This window comes from Strix aluco, chromosome 30 (assembly GCF_031877795.1).
Source record: "Strix aluco isolate bStrAlu1 chromosome 30, bStrAlu1.hap1, whole genome shotgun sequence".
In the NCBI taxonomy this organism is placed as follows: domain Eukaryota; kingdom Metazoa; phylum Chordata; class Aves; order Strigiformes; family Strigidae; genus Strix; species Strix aluco.
Window position 1 is genome coordinate 2,047,764 of NC_133960.1, and position 14,590 is coordinate 2,062,353.

At 57.5% G+C, this 14,590-nt stretch overlaps 2 protein-coding genes across 5 annotated transcripts; both read right to left on the reverse strand.

Annotated features, from left to right (window-relative positions):
- Positions 1-948: 948 nt before the first annotated feature.
- SLAMF1 (signaling lymphocytic activation molecule family member 1) lies at positions 949-11,177 on the reverse strand. Of its 2 annotated transcripts, none has more exons than XM_074809408.1 (8): positions 9,999-11,177; positions 8,700-8,951; positions 5,548-5,874; positions 4,937-5,218; positions 3,785-3,907; positions 3,036-3,115; positions 2,282-2,449; positions 949-2,117 (listed from the first exon to the last, which is right to left on the reverse strand). In XM_074809408.1, the coding sequence occupies exons 2-8, from the start codon at positions 8,749-8,751 to the stop codon at positions 2,061-2,063; spliced, it is 1,089 nt and encodes a 362-aa protein (XP_074665509.1). In that variant the 5' UTR covers positions 8,752-8,951; positions 9,999-11,177; the 3' UTR covers positions 949-2,060. The 2 variants fall into 2 exon arrangements, with proteins under 2 accessions (XP_074665509.1, XP_074665510.1); XM_074809409.1 differs by lacking the exon at positions 9,999-11,177 and adding an exon at positions 9,073-9,183.
- Positions 11,178-11,263: 86 nt separating this feature from the next.
- Positions 11,264-13,953, reverse strand: LOC141916678 (CD48 antigen-like). 3 transcript variants are annotated; one of them, XM_074809412.1, is made up of 4 exons: positions 13,506-13,953; positions 12,679-12,996; positions 12,335-12,598; positions 11,264-11,920 (listed from the first exon to the last, which is right to left on the reverse strand). In XM_074809412.1, the coding sequence occupies exons 1-4, from the start codon at positions 13,552-13,554 to the stop codon at positions 11,904-11,906; spliced, it is 648 nt and encodes a 215-aa protein (XP_074665513.1). In that variant the 5' UTR covers positions 13,555-13,953; the 3' UTR covers positions 11,264-11,903. The 3 variants fall into 3 exon arrangements, with proteins under 3 accessions (XP_074665513.1, XP_074665511.1, XP_074665512.1); XM_074809410.1 differs by having other exon boundaries at positions 11,264-12,056; positions 13,506-13,949; XM_074809411.1 differs by having other exon boundaries at positions 11,264-12,056; positions 12,679-12,993; positions 13,506-13,946.
- Between the last annotated feature and the right edge of the window lie 637 nt (positions 13,954-14,590).

A 14,590-nucleotide genomic window follows, 5' to 3' on the forward strand; every position in this document is an offset into this window, starting at 1 on the left:
TGATGTCACCAGGGCATCCTTCATAAGGGACGGTGAGATCCAAACTCTCCATCCCCCCAGAGTCCATCCCCCTTAGATGGAAGAGCTGAGTGACAACTGCAGGGAAAGCAGCCGCTTCCCTAATTCAGATTATTCTGGGAAGCGGCGTGACGCCGGCGTCATACTGAAATTCAGGTTGGGGAAGCGCAGTGGATGAGCTGGGGATGTTGCGCTTCAAAAGACCCTTGGTTCCTCCACCCAGTGAGGGAGTGGGGCAGCTGCTGACTTCCAGCGCTGCCCCGCTGCCAGATCCTGGGTGATGGGATACATCAGCTCCGGGACTGACATCGTTGCTCAACACCGAAGTCCCAACATTGCTGAACTCCTAAAAACCTCTTCTTTTACACCCCCCTGGCAGGGGAGTGAGGTGAGGCACAAAGAGACACCCAGGGGGATGAGCCACCCCATAACCCCCTTTCCCTCCTCTGACTATCACCTGGGAGCCAGGGGCGTCTGTGGCATCATGGCTCGATGCTCCTCTGTAATGGCAAAATTAACATTTTTTACTTGAACTCTTCCCCCTGTGGAGCTCTGACGTCCCCCCGCAGCCGTGGGGTGGGCTGCGATGACTGGACGCACGCCGGGGCAGCACATCGCGGGGTGTCCCCTCATTCCACAAGGATCAACACAAGTAGCGCCGGGCTCCATCCTGCCCCAAGTGCCAGGCACAGAATTTGGGGCTTTTGTGCCATTTTAAGGCACAAGGGCAAGCGTGACCTTGCCCTTTCCAGGACATGCACTTGCTTCTGGGGGAAGTGGTGGCTTTGCAAACAGACTTTTCCAAGGAAGCAGCTCAGCTGATTTTCTGTAGTAATGAAATAAGGAAGCGAGGGAGGTGCAAACACACTGATCTCTCTCCCCCCCCAACGCCTGATCCAGCCCCTGACACACTCCTCCAACAAACCTTGCTAACAGGCTTTACTATAAATTTATTTTTCTTTCCCTTAGCAGTGGCACATGAGATCAGACCTGCTGTACGAGCCGAGTTACCTTGGGATTATAAAATAGCTCAAACTTGGTGGGGGGTTGAAAAGATTTTAACAGCCCTCGTCCCTCATCCAGGCCACCTCCAGCATCTCCACACTGGGTGTTCCTGCAGGGACATCGAGAGCAGCTGGGGGCAGGGGGTGGCCAGGCCACAGGCAGGGGCTGCCTCCCCCTTTCAGACAGAAATTCAGCTTTAAATAGTCCACACGGAAGATCCTCGCCTGTTCCTGTAGTCATCAGTGGAAAAGGATGGGGATGGAAAAGCGTGGTGGGACGCGGCTGCTTCCCCAGGCGTGAGCGTGGGCTGCCGGGTGCCCCCGGTGCAGGGGGTCAAGCCAGGGCTGGGTGGGCGCTGGGCAGGGCTCAGCCTCGAGGGGATTGCAAAACTTGCTGCAACCCCGGCCTTTTGTAACCAGTTTCGGAGCAGAGTTCGTAAAAAAAAAAAACAAAAAACCCACCAAAAACAAAAACCACACTTCTGATTTTTCCCTGCTGCCGTTGAACCCACGTCCCTGCATGGCACCGGCTGCCACAAGCCGGGGTGTCCCTCTAGTGAAGTCAGGGCCACAGGATGAGGCCGTGGGGTGAAAACCCCCAGGCAGGGATGAGGTTGGGGTGTAAACGTGCTCCAGCCACACTCGCCGGTGCTGCACACCACAGTGCTGAGAGGCTGACCCTTCCCCTCCGAGGCGCCTATTCTCTCTCCTTCGCTCCTGCCCGACTGCGGGGTCGTATCCAGAGCCCCTCTACCCTCTCCCGGTGCTTCAGCATCTTCCCGGCCACCCCACCCACGCGATTTGGGGACATTTCTTGCCTTGCTTCAGCCCTGCTCTTTGCTCCGCCATCCCTCACCCCCATGGCCGTCGTTGCAGCCCCAGCTGGGCTGCGGCGGGGGTCAGTGTGTGCTGGAGGGTTTTGCCCCAATTCCCTGGGGACGGGCGGGGTTTCCCTCCAGCTGGGAAGAACGTGGATGTCGGTGCCTGGCGAGCAGAGGTGGGGGCCGGGCTGGGCTGCTGCCCACTGCCTGGAGAGGCTCAGGCTGTGGGCATCATCACGCTGGCGTAAACAGTTGTGGGCTCCTTATCAGGGCTCTGCAGCAAAGGGCAGGGAAGCAAAGGGGTCAGCGAGGTGTCTGAGCTGGGGGGGGAGCCGTGGGGTGCCCCATGACAATGTGTGCCTGAGCTGGGGGGCCCGTGGGGCACCCTACGACACCCAGCCAGGGTGAGGATTGGTAGGGGAGGGCAGTCACCCTTACCTGCGGGAGGGATGGGTGGCCCCGCGGGGCAGGGGGCTCTGTCGGGGGGCTGCGTGGGGGCCGTGGGGCTCTGTTGGGGGCCGGGGCCGTGTCCGGGGGCAGGCCGGTGGCTGCAGCGTAGATGGTGGTGCAGGAGGGGTCCTCAGCGGTGAGAGCCACTTTCTGCTTCTGCATGGAGAGTGAAGGATGAGCAGCAGCAGGCAGCTCAGCACAGGGGCCCTTCCCTCCCTCCACCCTACACGGACCCACCGTTTCCTCCCCAGTTTGCTCTGAGCAGGATTTGGGGAGCGGGGAAAAACACCAAGTCTGTCCCCAAAGCCACCCTGGGGTGTGGAGGCTGGGAAAGCTGCAGCACCCAACCTTATTCTTAGTGATTCCCAAATTAATGTGGCCAGGCTGACAGGGATGGGTGTCTCCAGGGAGCCCATGGCCACCCCAGTACCCCCCAGCCACAACTTCACCCTCTCCCTCACCAGCTGCGGGGCTGTGTTGACACCCAGTGACCCATCCCAGAGGGTGCCGCAGACCAGCGGGAAGGCACCCAGCAACAACCTGGGGCTTTGGGTGCTGCCGCCCCAAGCCAGGCTGCCGCCATCCAAGATGTCCACCCAAGAAACCCTGGCAGGGTCGTGGCTACACCCCCCCATGGCTCCAGCGCTTGGGGTCCCATCACTAACGGAGCTTTTCCGTCACTAACGGAGCATTTTTCCCGCATGTGCTGAGGCCGGCTGGGGTCACGCTGGCCATGGCTCACCTCCACCCGCTGCACTTGGGAGTAGATAGTGTGCACCTCGTTGTTCTCGGCGAGCGGCGAGTGGTCCCGCTTCTGGCAGGCTGCGGGGGGATAAACAAATCACCGAGCTGCGAGGGGAGCCGGGACCTGGGGGGGACCCCGGTGCTTTGCAAGCTCCTGCTCCTGTACCCCGAGGCACAAGGGTGAGCCCATGCTGGGTCTGTCCCTGTTGCCTGGACCCAGCTGCATCCCCATGGCCAAGCTGTCCCCAGTCTGCGGATTATCAGGGTGGGTCCCCATCCCCATCCTGCAGCTGCCCGGCCACGGTCAGAGGATTTCTGGCCACCACAGGTCAGCTTTGCAAATTTCTTGCTACACGGGGAATGAGAAACAGGGGGCACAGCCCGGCTGAGGCACTCGGAGAGATGCTGCTCTCTCTAAACCGGGCTGGGATCGTTCAGTTCCACTTGAGACCGTGTGATACGATCTCAGCAGCTCATCATCTGGGTAAACCATTAGAGATCATGTGCAAGTACATTTCTCTTTTTTTTTTCCTTTTTTTTTTAATCTGGTTTCCCTCCTGCCTTTTAACTCTGCTTCAAGAGAAACATGTTTCACTCCTTCCCAAAGACCAGGGTACTCTGTAGACAAGGTGCCCGCAGGAATCAGCCCCTCTGGTTGGGGGCAGACCTTTCCCCCCGCCCCCAGCAAGGCTCACCCCACCCATGGACCACCAGCCACGCCCAGCACCCCTCCCTCATGGCACTCACCGGTGGGCATGGCCAAACAGGTGGTCTTGACCCTGATGAACATCAACGCAGCAATGACCACCACCGCCACCACCACCAGTGCCACCACCACCACCACAGACTTCTCTCTCAGACCAGCGCTGCCTGGCATGGGGGACAGAGAGGGGAGGGGGTCAGCCACCAGCCTGGGGCCCAGGGTCACCCAGAGCTAAGTAGCATGGGCTGCTAAAATCTTTCTTCATCTCATCACCTAGTTTTGGGCTGATGATTTTGTTAGAACAGGAAACACGGGGCAGGAAACACTTCTCTTGAGCAGAGCTCTCTTTAATCACCTCCAGACAGCAACAGTCAGTGAAAAACCTCCTGGGCGCCAGATCAGGGCCAGATAAAGCCCTAAAAATGTTTCCTGTGGCTTTAGGGAGGCCTGCAGAGAAGCAGCCCCTTTGCACAACGCCCTTGTGTCACAGGTGCCCTGGGTCAGAGCTCTGCGGCTCCCACCGTGGGGAGGCACCCAGGGTGGCCCCGCTCCTGGACCAGTAATGGTGACACCATGCGGGGTGTCCCACAGTGCAAGGGGGTGAGAAACAAACCCAAACTCCCCCCCCCCCGCCTTCCCAAAGCATCTCATTTCAGCATCTCCCTTTCCTAAGCAAGAGTCCCAACCGTTTTTCCCACAGGGATATTTTCTCAGCACAGGTCACTGCAAGAGCCCCAGCAGTGATGTGGCTTCACCTGTGGGTCCCCAGGGAAAGGGGCAGCTACCGCACTGCCCGGCCCCGGGTGAAAGTCCCCCACGTCACGAGGGAGTGCTAGAAAATCCCGGTGACAGAGAGCGTGACTTTTGCCCTGAGAGCCTACGAAGGGGAAGCTGTCACCGAGGTTTTGATCCTCCCCAAATCACACGGCATATGAGTCTCATGCATTTAAAATGAGCCTCGAGCACCGGGGCGCAGCGAGTGCGGTGGCCGGGCTGGCCAAGGAGGCAGGTGGGACCCGCTGCTCCGTAGCCGGTGTTTACGGGAAGGCCTGGGTGACGCTGAGCAGGTGACGCAGTGGCTGATTTCTTGCAAAAGTCTCCTCTGAGGCTGCCTAAAGCAGCGTGAAAAAGTCCCCTGCAAAGCAAGAACAGGACCAGGAGGCTGGAGAGAGCCGAGTCGGCAACTGGGAACTTACCCCCTTGCTCGTAGCTGCACTCGGAGGAGTTGAAGATGACGACTCGGCTGCTGATGGAGTTGCTGGCTGTGCAGGTGCAGGAGACGCTTGTGTTCTGCAGGGGGTAGGAGAAGTGCAGGAGGCTGCCGCTGCCGGAGCAGAGCCCCGAGGTGCTGGTGTCCCAGCTGTCCCAGCTGTAGAGGACGTTGTCCCCTCGCGCTGCCGTGCAGTTGAGGGTGACGGTGCAGCTGCCGTTGGTCAGCGCCCAGCTGAGGACGTGGATGCTGGGATCAGACACCGGCTCTAGAGGAGAGGGAGGGAGGGAGGAGGCAAAGGTTTGTGTCTGGGGAAGGATGCAGACATTGCCTTGGCCCCTGCCTGGGAAATCCTTCAGGCCTCTCCTAAACCCCCGAGAGGTGGAAAGGAACCACTCTGGCCCTGGACCCGCTGCAAACAGCATTCGAGAGGGACATGCTCCGCACAAAGGCTCCTGGGGGTACCCAGATGGTGCCACAAGAGGGTCCTGGAGTCACTGCAGCACCTTGACATCAGAGTGATCATCTTCCCCCCCTCCTTGACCACCACCCACCTCCCAGGCCTGCTCCCAGCACGGTGCTCCCAGCGTGTCTCACCGTACACCTCCAGCTGTATCTGCCAGACTTTCTCCTCCGGCCCCTTGCTGACTATGTACTCGTAGAACTGCTGATCCTGCCGGCTGGTGTTCAGGATCTCCAGGGAAAAGTCCGACTTGTGGAAGCGCATTCGGTTCTCCATGTAGTTGGTGTAGTTGCCGTCCGCGTACTTGAGCAGGACGAGCTTCCTCTGTGGGTCCTCCGTGTCCCGCTTCCAGACAGCCGCCCCGAAGCGCAGGGTCAGGTTCTGGAGTTCAGGGGGGATCCGCAATATCGTCGCCTTCCCCAAGGTGCCCAGCACCGTCTCCCTCGCCCCGCGGCCCGTGCCTGGGAGGAGAGAGGAGAGAAGGGCTGAGGCGGGCAGGGAGGGACGGGGGTCTCGGAGTGTCCGTCCCCCACCCCCATCCCAGCTCTTCCGGAGGAGGGCAGATGCAGGCAGAGCTGCAGTTGCCAGCAACAGCATTGGACCCACCCTGATAATCCGCAGATTGGGGACAGCTTGGGTTCATGAGATAAATCATCAAAAATTGATCAGATTATCTAAACCGAGAGCTTGAAAACACGGTATCCACCACATCCTGCAGCAGCCATTGCGGGCGGGTGGGAACAGGAGCCGTGCTGTACATCAGGGCTCAGTGCGAGCTCTGCCCCACACCCACCCCACAGCACCATCCCCCAAAACCAAGGGAGCGACCCCCAGCTCTCAGCCCCACACCCTTGACCCCAAAGGATGGGGGTTGATGGCTTGGCTCAGGAAGCTTTGCCTTCCTCTGCTCTTCCTCCCCACTCTTGCCTTCCCAGAGCGAGGAGACAAAGTCTTCATTTGCACCAGCCTCCGCACGCTCCCGTGTCAGGCACCGCTGTGCGCGACGGCCAAATCCTGATTTAAGGCTCTGTGCTTTCCGTTGGCACGACAGCCGGCGTGGTGGAACATCACCCCACGGAGTGGGGCTGCCTCGAGCAGGGGAAGGCGCTTGCGGTCCCAGTCTGGTGGGGATGCTGGTCCTGGGAGAAGGGTGCTGGCAGTGGTGGGACCAGCCTGGAGAAGTCGTGGTGACACCAGAGGGAAGCGATGCTCGGTGGCTCTTGGCCAAAGCCTCCCTCATGCGCTTCAGCTCCAGAAATCTTCAGTGGGACTTTCCTTGTAGAAATTGCGGGAAGCGCGAACCCCTGGAGGTGGGCTCAGGTGTATATCCCAGGTTGTCCTCCTGGTCGAGGTGGTCCAAGGTGTGTTTCTTGGTGGCCACGGAAAAGCGCTCTTAAGAAGAGGAATGCAAGCATCTCCCACGTGTCCCACAGCATCTCAACCACCTGAATTTCCTGGAGAGCATGCAGGAGGGTCTTCTCCCCCAAACCCTTTCCTGTCTTTTGCTGCAAGGCAGTGATTCATATTTGCCCGCACACCCGGGCAAACAAGTTTGTTTTTGTAGGAAACAGCGTGGGGAGAGGTGTCAGCTCACCGCTGCTGCCAGCCACTGGCAGCGGGACCGTGGAAGGGGCTCCACCACGTCACCCCCCTGTTTCCTACTGACTTCTTTCCATCAGGGTGAGGCTTTGCCCCAGAGGAGGGAAAAAAGAAAGAGGGGGAGCTACCCCAGAAGAACAGGTCTGGGGAGGCCCAGAGAAGCCCAGTATCTCTCCTGCGGCCCACATGGTTCCAGTAAAAGCCACATCCGACATCCCGCTCATCATTTCCCCCTCTGTAGTACAAAACACAGCAGTTTCTGAGCTGTCCCTGTGGACTCCATCTCCCCAGCATCGAAGCAGCCATGCAGACACAGCCGTCATCCCACAGAAAACCCACGGCCTGGCTCACCCGCTGCCTCTTACGTGTTTTGCCGGTACTTTTACTGTAAAACCCAGCGCACAGGCCGATGCTGTATTTGCTCAGCAATACGTCCTTTTGACACGCAGCGGTTAGGCTCCTCATTAATTACCAAATGGAAAAGCCCTTTTTACATCACGTTAGAAAAACCCTTTGCCCCAACAAGGAGCTTCTCCTTGGCAGGGAAGACAACTCGGCTGGAGCAAGGTTGCAGGAGGAGGGATGTAAAAAGGTCTGAACCCGTCCATGGCAAAGCCCCGATGGAGGCTGGAGGAAGGGAAGCGATCCGCACCGGCGCAGCGCTGGCTCCGGAGCAACCCTCACATCAGGCCTTGGGCTCATGGGACTTCCAGTGCGCTGGCCAGGCAGAAAACCCCGGGGAGATTTTAAAGGCAGGTGTTCTAGTAACAGTGAACCAGCAGAGCCGAGGAGAAATCCCGGCTCTGCCCAGGTCTCTGGTTTCCTGGACGAGCCCTTCGTTTGACAGCCAGTAATCACACTGATGCAGTGGCAGAGGGCTCATGGGGCTGCGGGGACACACAAGGAAAGAGAATGGGCATCACTGGCACCAAGAGGAGGGTCAGGATTAGTCTCGGCTCCCTCTACTCTGCTCAGAGGCCGTGACTCACCCGAGCGTTTTTGCGCAGGCTCCGCTGGCACAAAAAACAATTTTGCAACATCCTTCCGCAACTGCTGACGGGCTGGGAGGAGATGACCCAGGAGCCCTGGGGGGTCTGGGTGCTCCTCGCTCCCTCACCAGCGGGTCTGGGGCGGGATTTTGACTCGTCCCCAGGACACCATCCACAGCTGGCCAGGGCTCTCCAGGCACCCAGAAAACAGGCACTGCCCCGCTGCCGGTCCCGTTCCGCTCGCCTTATACACATTTCATTGCTTGGGCATCATCTCCCAGCCCACTGGCACGTCTTGATCCGAGACACTCGGTATCGCAGAGAGTGACACAATCCACCAAGGACCTTCATCTCAAGTACCCCCATTCACATCTGGTACTAAATTATTTGCTCAGTGTTATTAATACCCTATTAAAACATACAGTAGAGTGCTTCACTATTGCAGCTACACTTTGTCCATCACCGTCTTTGTTCATTCATCATCTTTTATTCTCTCTCCCCTCAGCCTGACTAGTAGAAGCATATTAGGGATGCACCACACATCCAGCTTGGAGTTGCGAGCCATTTATCTTCTATATGAATATTTATACTCAATCATCCGCCTGGCACACAGCTCACGATTTTGAAAGGTCTTAATATCTGACAAAAATCCCCAAACAATCTGAAGCGAGTATTTCACGAAGGGCAAGCATACCTACCCCAAACACGGCCGAGAGAGATCAGCAGCCAGAGACAGACGCTGCAGCCCATGCCTCGGTTCACGGAGCCCCTGCTGCAGTGGAGTTAGTATCTGCTGTGCTCATTATAAGAGCAGGTGTACTCAGATCTGAGATGTTGCACAGGATTATGGGTTTCCTGTTTTTTGGCTGAATGACTCTTTTTATTTTCTTGAGTGGAAAGTATTCAAAGCACCGAGTCGTGAACGCTTCACCAGAGACAGCCCTGGAGACCTGCAGGAGGAAACAGAAAATCAATTTATAGTTTGCACCAGAACTGCAACAGTCTGCCACAGTCCTTAACCCAACACCAAGAGAAGAGGAAACACCAGCAAAAAAAACCAATTTCACGTACAGTAACAGCTTCCCGGGGCTGTACAGAGCCTTCAAACTCTGCTACCGCAGCAGCGGGGGAGGCGAGCAGCCGTTCCCCCCGCACAGCAGCATCCGGACTGCTGCTGCTCAATCCCAGCACCGTGGGGCTGGGACCCAGCACAAAGTTCATCCAGAGAGCCAGCGGGCACCAGCGCTCACGGCCACAACGCCCACCAGTGCAGAAAAAAACCCCAAACACTCTGGGATTAACCCACAGCCCTTCTTCAGGCTGCACGGGATCTACAGCGAGGAGGAGGAGTATGGGTGGTCTTTGAAAACTCGCCGAGGAAAAGCCCAATCCTTGTTCTCAGGCTGAGCACTCGGGGAGGTGATCTGGGGAAAACACCGCTCGCTTGTTCCACTGCTGGAAAGGGGTGAGAAAAGCTTGGTTGTTTTTTTGTTTTTAGTGGAAGGAATTATTCACCTCCATCAGTGCTCGGCCTGCATGGCTTTAAAATGGGAGAAGGGTTTGTTTTTTTTTTTCCTATTGCTTTCTTCAAGTCTTCATTGCTTTTTCTGGTTTTCAGAGGAGAGCAGAGGTGACAGCGTCAAGCGAGAATCCCTCCGCTGTTTCAAACCAAATTTGAGCGCCGCAAGGAAATAAAGAGTGAACTTACATCCCATCGCTGTTCAGTGGTGCCAAGCTCCGAGACCTCCATGAGTTTTGTTGACAATAAATTATTTCTAATGCTAAAAAGCCTAAAACACACCCTAAACCACCCCAACATAGACTTCTCCTTCCTGCTCAGAAAGCATCTGGCCGAGAAACAAGAGAAAACCAGAACCAAGCCATTTCCCAATAATCAGCTGTTCACAGAAGGGAAGAGCTCAGCAGAAGCATGAAAAAGAAAGGATGAGTAAGAGCAGCACGAGGAGACTCGGCTCCTTTCCTCGCTGCAGACACACCTGGAGATTCGGCTCAGCAGAAATGCTGCGGTGGTTCCTACGGGAGGCAGCCAGGTCCTGGACCGAGCGCTTGGCCAGATGATGGAGGGGCAAAGACATTGTCTTGGGGTGTTTTGCAGAGCAGCAAACTGCCGCGGGACAAATCTCACCTGAAGAGCTGGAGGGTCAGGAAGGTCTCCAGTGGATGGGCTCCACCAGCTCGGCTTCCCTAGGCAGGGCAGCAGGATGGTCCCCAACCCTCCCCTCGCCATGGATAAGTGCCCCGCACTTGGGTGCGGGCTGTGCTGGCACGGAGAACACCACCAACCACAAACTGGTCCAGGAAAGAGCCCCAGTATAGCCCACGGGGCTCTACCACAGCAGCGTGCTCCAGGCTGGGCTGGCACCAGCCCGGAGAAATGGGAAAAATTATTTAACAAGCAAAACCATCAAGAAAAAAATCCTTCCAGAAAGCATCTGGGGGCACAAAAAACATTAGAGGCAGTCACAGGAAAACCTCCTTTAACCAAAAATAATGATCCTAAACGCCTTTACTTCCCCCATCAGCCCAGGCTGAAGTCTCCTGGCTGGAAAGATGACTGAGGCATGACACCGGGCTCCCAACTGATTCATCACAGCGTGGTGATGATGGTGCTCAGCAGTCATTCTGGAATCTGTGAGAGGCAGAAGAGCCCCAGACCTCCAGACAGGAATGGACTAAAACGCAAGCAAATATTTTCAAGGGAGGGGGGATTTCTGCAAAAATATACATTGGTGCTAAAACCATCACCCACCCGACAGGAATTACCCATTAGACCCGGGAGCTGGAACGACTCGTGCTCTTGACTGATACTTCAAACGAGCCAACACGGTCCCAGCTGACCCTTTGATGAATCTGCCCTTAGGAGTCTTTGCTTAAAGATGGCTCTGGAAAGTGATGCCTCTTGGGTTTTACAGAGGTTAGAGCCTGGTTCTCCTCTTTCTTGGGCTGGTTTGCTGGAGCAGCAGCATCCCAGGGCTGCGGGGGCCCTGAGCCATGTCCCCACCCCTCCTTGCAGGCTGAGGGACCATCTCCATCATTCACGAGACACATCCTCCCACCCCAAAGGGCCCGACCATCTGGAGATGTCTCCTCCTGTGGGGGACAACTGTGGAAGGGCTCCATCCCCAGCAAGGGTGTTGGGGGGCAAACATGGCCCCCTCCATCATCCCCCAGTCCCCGAGTACTCGCTGCGGCTGGCCCCAGGCCAGAGGACAATGCAGAACAGGCACCTGAAAATGTGGGGTTTAAGGTTAATGTTAATTTAATGTGCACACAGACATTTTGGAAGGCAGAAACCACACTCGCCCTGCCCAATCCTTCGCTGCAGGGAAGGCCACCTCAGCTCTGCCCCCTTGAGATGTTTTGGTGCTTCAGACCTGGAGGCTGGGCAGCAGCCAGCTGCACCCGTGCTGGTGTCAGCAGTTTCAGGCAAAAGACATCATGCACTGTCACACTGCTCCTTGGTCCCCTAAATTGCAGCACTGACAGCAGGTGATGGCTGAGGACCCCCCAAGTCCACAGGGAGCCCTGAGAAAGGCTCAGATTGGGTCTCCCCGCAGATCTCAGGGATGAGGAGAGGAGGATTTCCAAGCAGTTAACTGTTAATTTAGCAATTTAAATTCCTGAAAAACGATTGCAAGAGACTTCATCAGTTCTGTTTGGATCTAGAGAACATGACCTCTGCTTAAAGCAAAGCAGAAAAGGTGAGGAGGGAACCTGAGGCACTGAGCTACCCTGAAGGCAGAGGCAGAGCAGTCGGACACAGGGCTGGTGGGAAGCAGGTGGCTCTGGCTGGGACCAGGTGGTTGCTGGTGTAATGGACACTGGTTGTAATCCTTCCCCCGAGTAACTGCATCTGTCTGCACCCAGGCAGCTTGGGGGTCTCATGCAGGCACGGGTCCTGCAATGGGGGGTGATGAGATGAGGAGAGATGTCAACCGAAGAGCGTCCTTAAGCCTGAGTGAGGAGGAGGAGGAGGAGGAGGTGTCCCAGGACCACCAGCATGCTGGTGGTAGTGTGTGATGCAGAAGACTCACCTGGAGGCAGAGGAAGACCCGGGGTGTGAGAAAGGCTGCGGGCTGCCCGGCCCTGGTCAGGGACACCCCAGCTCCCTCCCCAGGTGGGCTTCTGCCACCCACCAGGCCACGATGCAGGGGAAAAGGGACCCACCACTCCTAACCCAGGGGCCACCTTGCAGGGACCTACTGTCCTCAGGGTCACCGCCATGGGTCCAGGGACCCCCCAAAGCCAAGGGACACCTTGCAGCCCATCCCACCCGAGTTTTGCTGCCTCGTGTGTGTGCTGTGGGCGGTACCTGTCCAGGAGCAGGGGTGCCTGTAGGTCAGCGAGGCGTTGTTGGAGGAGACAGGGTTGCTGACTTCGCAGGTGTAGGTTTCCATCGAGGGGTTGAAGAAGACGCGCTGCTCAGAGGCACCCACACTCTCCGGTGGGAACTTGCTGTGGGGGATCCACTTGTAGGTCACCCCTTCAAGCCCCACCGAGCACTCCAGGATGGCTTCACACAACTCCGGGTCAGCACTGATCACTTTAGCACTCACAGTGGGCTTCGGGACCAGATCTGCAAGAGGTGGCGGGATGTCACAGCCTCCCTGTCCCTCCATGGGGCACAGGGACAACCCTCCCGTCCTCCCAGCTCACCGTACACCGTCAGGAGGATGCTTTCGATCTGCTCCTTGCCCGCCTCGTCCTCCAGGTACACCTGGTACATGCTGCTGTCATTTTTCTGCAGATAGCTGATTTTTAATGTGTTATTGGGAAAGAGCTCCAGACGTCCCTTGTAGGTGCTGTTGGGGTACTGGACCTTCGCCCTGCTGTTCCTGCTGGCGATCTTCACAGAGTTGTTGCGTCGCCAATGGATTTGGTGGAAGGGCTTCTGGTTTTGCAGGCTGGGGCTGAGATACGCCACCTCATGAACAACCCCGACCACCTTCGATGGACCGTCTTGTGCCCAGGCTGCTGAGAAAGCCAAGACTGAGGCTGCTTGGCTGACCAGACACAGCCCACCCTCCCCTAGAACTCATCCCCACTTGGGGACCTCAGATTCCTCCCAGACACATGGAAAAGGCAAATTTCTAACATGTTTTCACTCTCTCGGCCTCAGAGGCACGTTGCAACCCTACAGCTCATGGTGGGATTTCCGCCTCCCCGCTGTGAGCACAGGACTGCCCGAGTCTGCCAGCGAAGTTTTTTAACTTCACTTTCATTTTTGGCTGCCTCTCCCCACTCCAAGCTCACCCGGAGCAGCGCCTCACCCCCAGTGTGGTGGTGGCAACACCGGGGACTCTGGTGGGAAGAGAGTCAGCAGGTTGCACCTCGGGTATGGTGCCACAATGGAAAAAGCTGAGAAAAAGAACAGGGACAGGGAGGGTTTACCCACGGGCACATCCCCAAGGTCCCCCACCGTCCCCAAAGCCATCTCCCACCCCCAACCCAGCACCCTCACCCCGGAGAACCAGCCGCCCTACCTTTCATGATGAAGAGGAAGAAGAGCACGGCTGTAAGCCCCATCGCCATCTTCTCTGCGTGTCTACGCCCAAACCTTGGGGCGGAAATCCTCCGCACCAGGCAGCTGCTCACCAAGGACCCCCCCGAGCCTGCAGCCCCCACCACCGTCCCTAAAGTCAGGGCTGGAGGGGCACGGCAAGAGAGGGGCTTGGACAGCACGGCTGTTATAGCTCAGGAACCCACACTTCCGTTTTCTTGTCTCACCCACACCCTCGCGCACACTTCCCCCCGGAGAGAGGCAGTAGAACTGAGCCTTCCTGGGGACACCACACAGAGCACCCCCTCATCAGAGTTATCCCACCATCCTGCTGGTAAATGAAACGCTGATCCCAGGGGTCACATCCCACAGGGTTCCTGTTTCTTCACCTACAAACCCAGCTTTGTGTCCTCACCACGGTCTGAACCCCCGAACGTGCCACCGAGCAGCCCCAGCTTGAGCAGGAACCACCAGCACCGGCACTGGGGCGTTCCCATGATCCCCATTCACAGGCGACCAGCACCAGTGGGAAGGAGATGGGAGGGATGATGTGCTGATGCTAAAGCTGCAGCTCCGGCGCACCAGCCTCTGACCGGGACAGATGCTTAAAGGGAAGGATTTTAATTACAGCCTGGATTCCTTCCTGAAAGACCATATTTCAGGGTCTTTGTTGACCAGCGGCTGAGGGAAGCGCAGGGCAGCGAAGCCAGCACAGGCCCCACGTTGGGGGCAAATGGCCACCGGCATCTTCCCACGCACCACCCCGGCCCCGAGCGAGGAGAACTGGGGCTGACCCCGGCCATGAACAAAGGGTGACGGCAGCACCCGCTGGGCCCTGACCCAGTTTAATTTCAGCGCTGGGCAGCCCCCGTCATCATGGGGGGAGATCCGATGTCAGCGCCGAGCGACATTAGCACCTGATGATGCTGTGGCTGGATCACTGGCGCCCATTCAGTGGCACCGCGGTGCTGAGCACCCGCCGGCTGATCCCCGCGCCCAACTACACCGCACTGACAGAAACCGGCGGAGATGGGAAAGCAAATTTCCCTGACAGGGAGCGAAGTGCTG

Coding starts and splice junctions, on each gene's coding strand:
- SLAMF1 (XM_074809408.1), bottom strand. CDS start 8,751: ATGGGCTGCAGCGTCTGTCTCTGGCTGCTGATCTCTCTCGGCCGTGTT. Junction 5,219..5,547: donor GATACAGCTGGAGGTGTACG/GTGAGACACGCT, acceptor CCTCTCCTCTAG/AGCCGGTGTCTGATCCCAGC. Junction 2,450..3,035: donor CCCAAGTGCAGCGGGTGGAG/GTGAGCCATGGC, acceptor CTCTCCATGCAG/AAGCAGAAAGTGGCTCTCAC.
- LOC141916678 (XM_074809410.1), bottom strand. CDS start 13,554: ATGGCGATGGGGCTTACAGCCGTGCTCTTCTTCCTCTTCATCATGAAA. Junction 12,997..13,505: donor CTTCCTCTTCATCATGAAAG/GTAGGGCGGCTG, acceptor TGGCTTTCTCAG/CAGCCTGGGCACAAGACGGT. Junction 12,599..12,678: donor CATCCTCCTGACGGTGTACG/GTGAGCTGGGAG, acceptor CACCTCTTGCAG/ATCTGGTCCCGAAGCCCACT.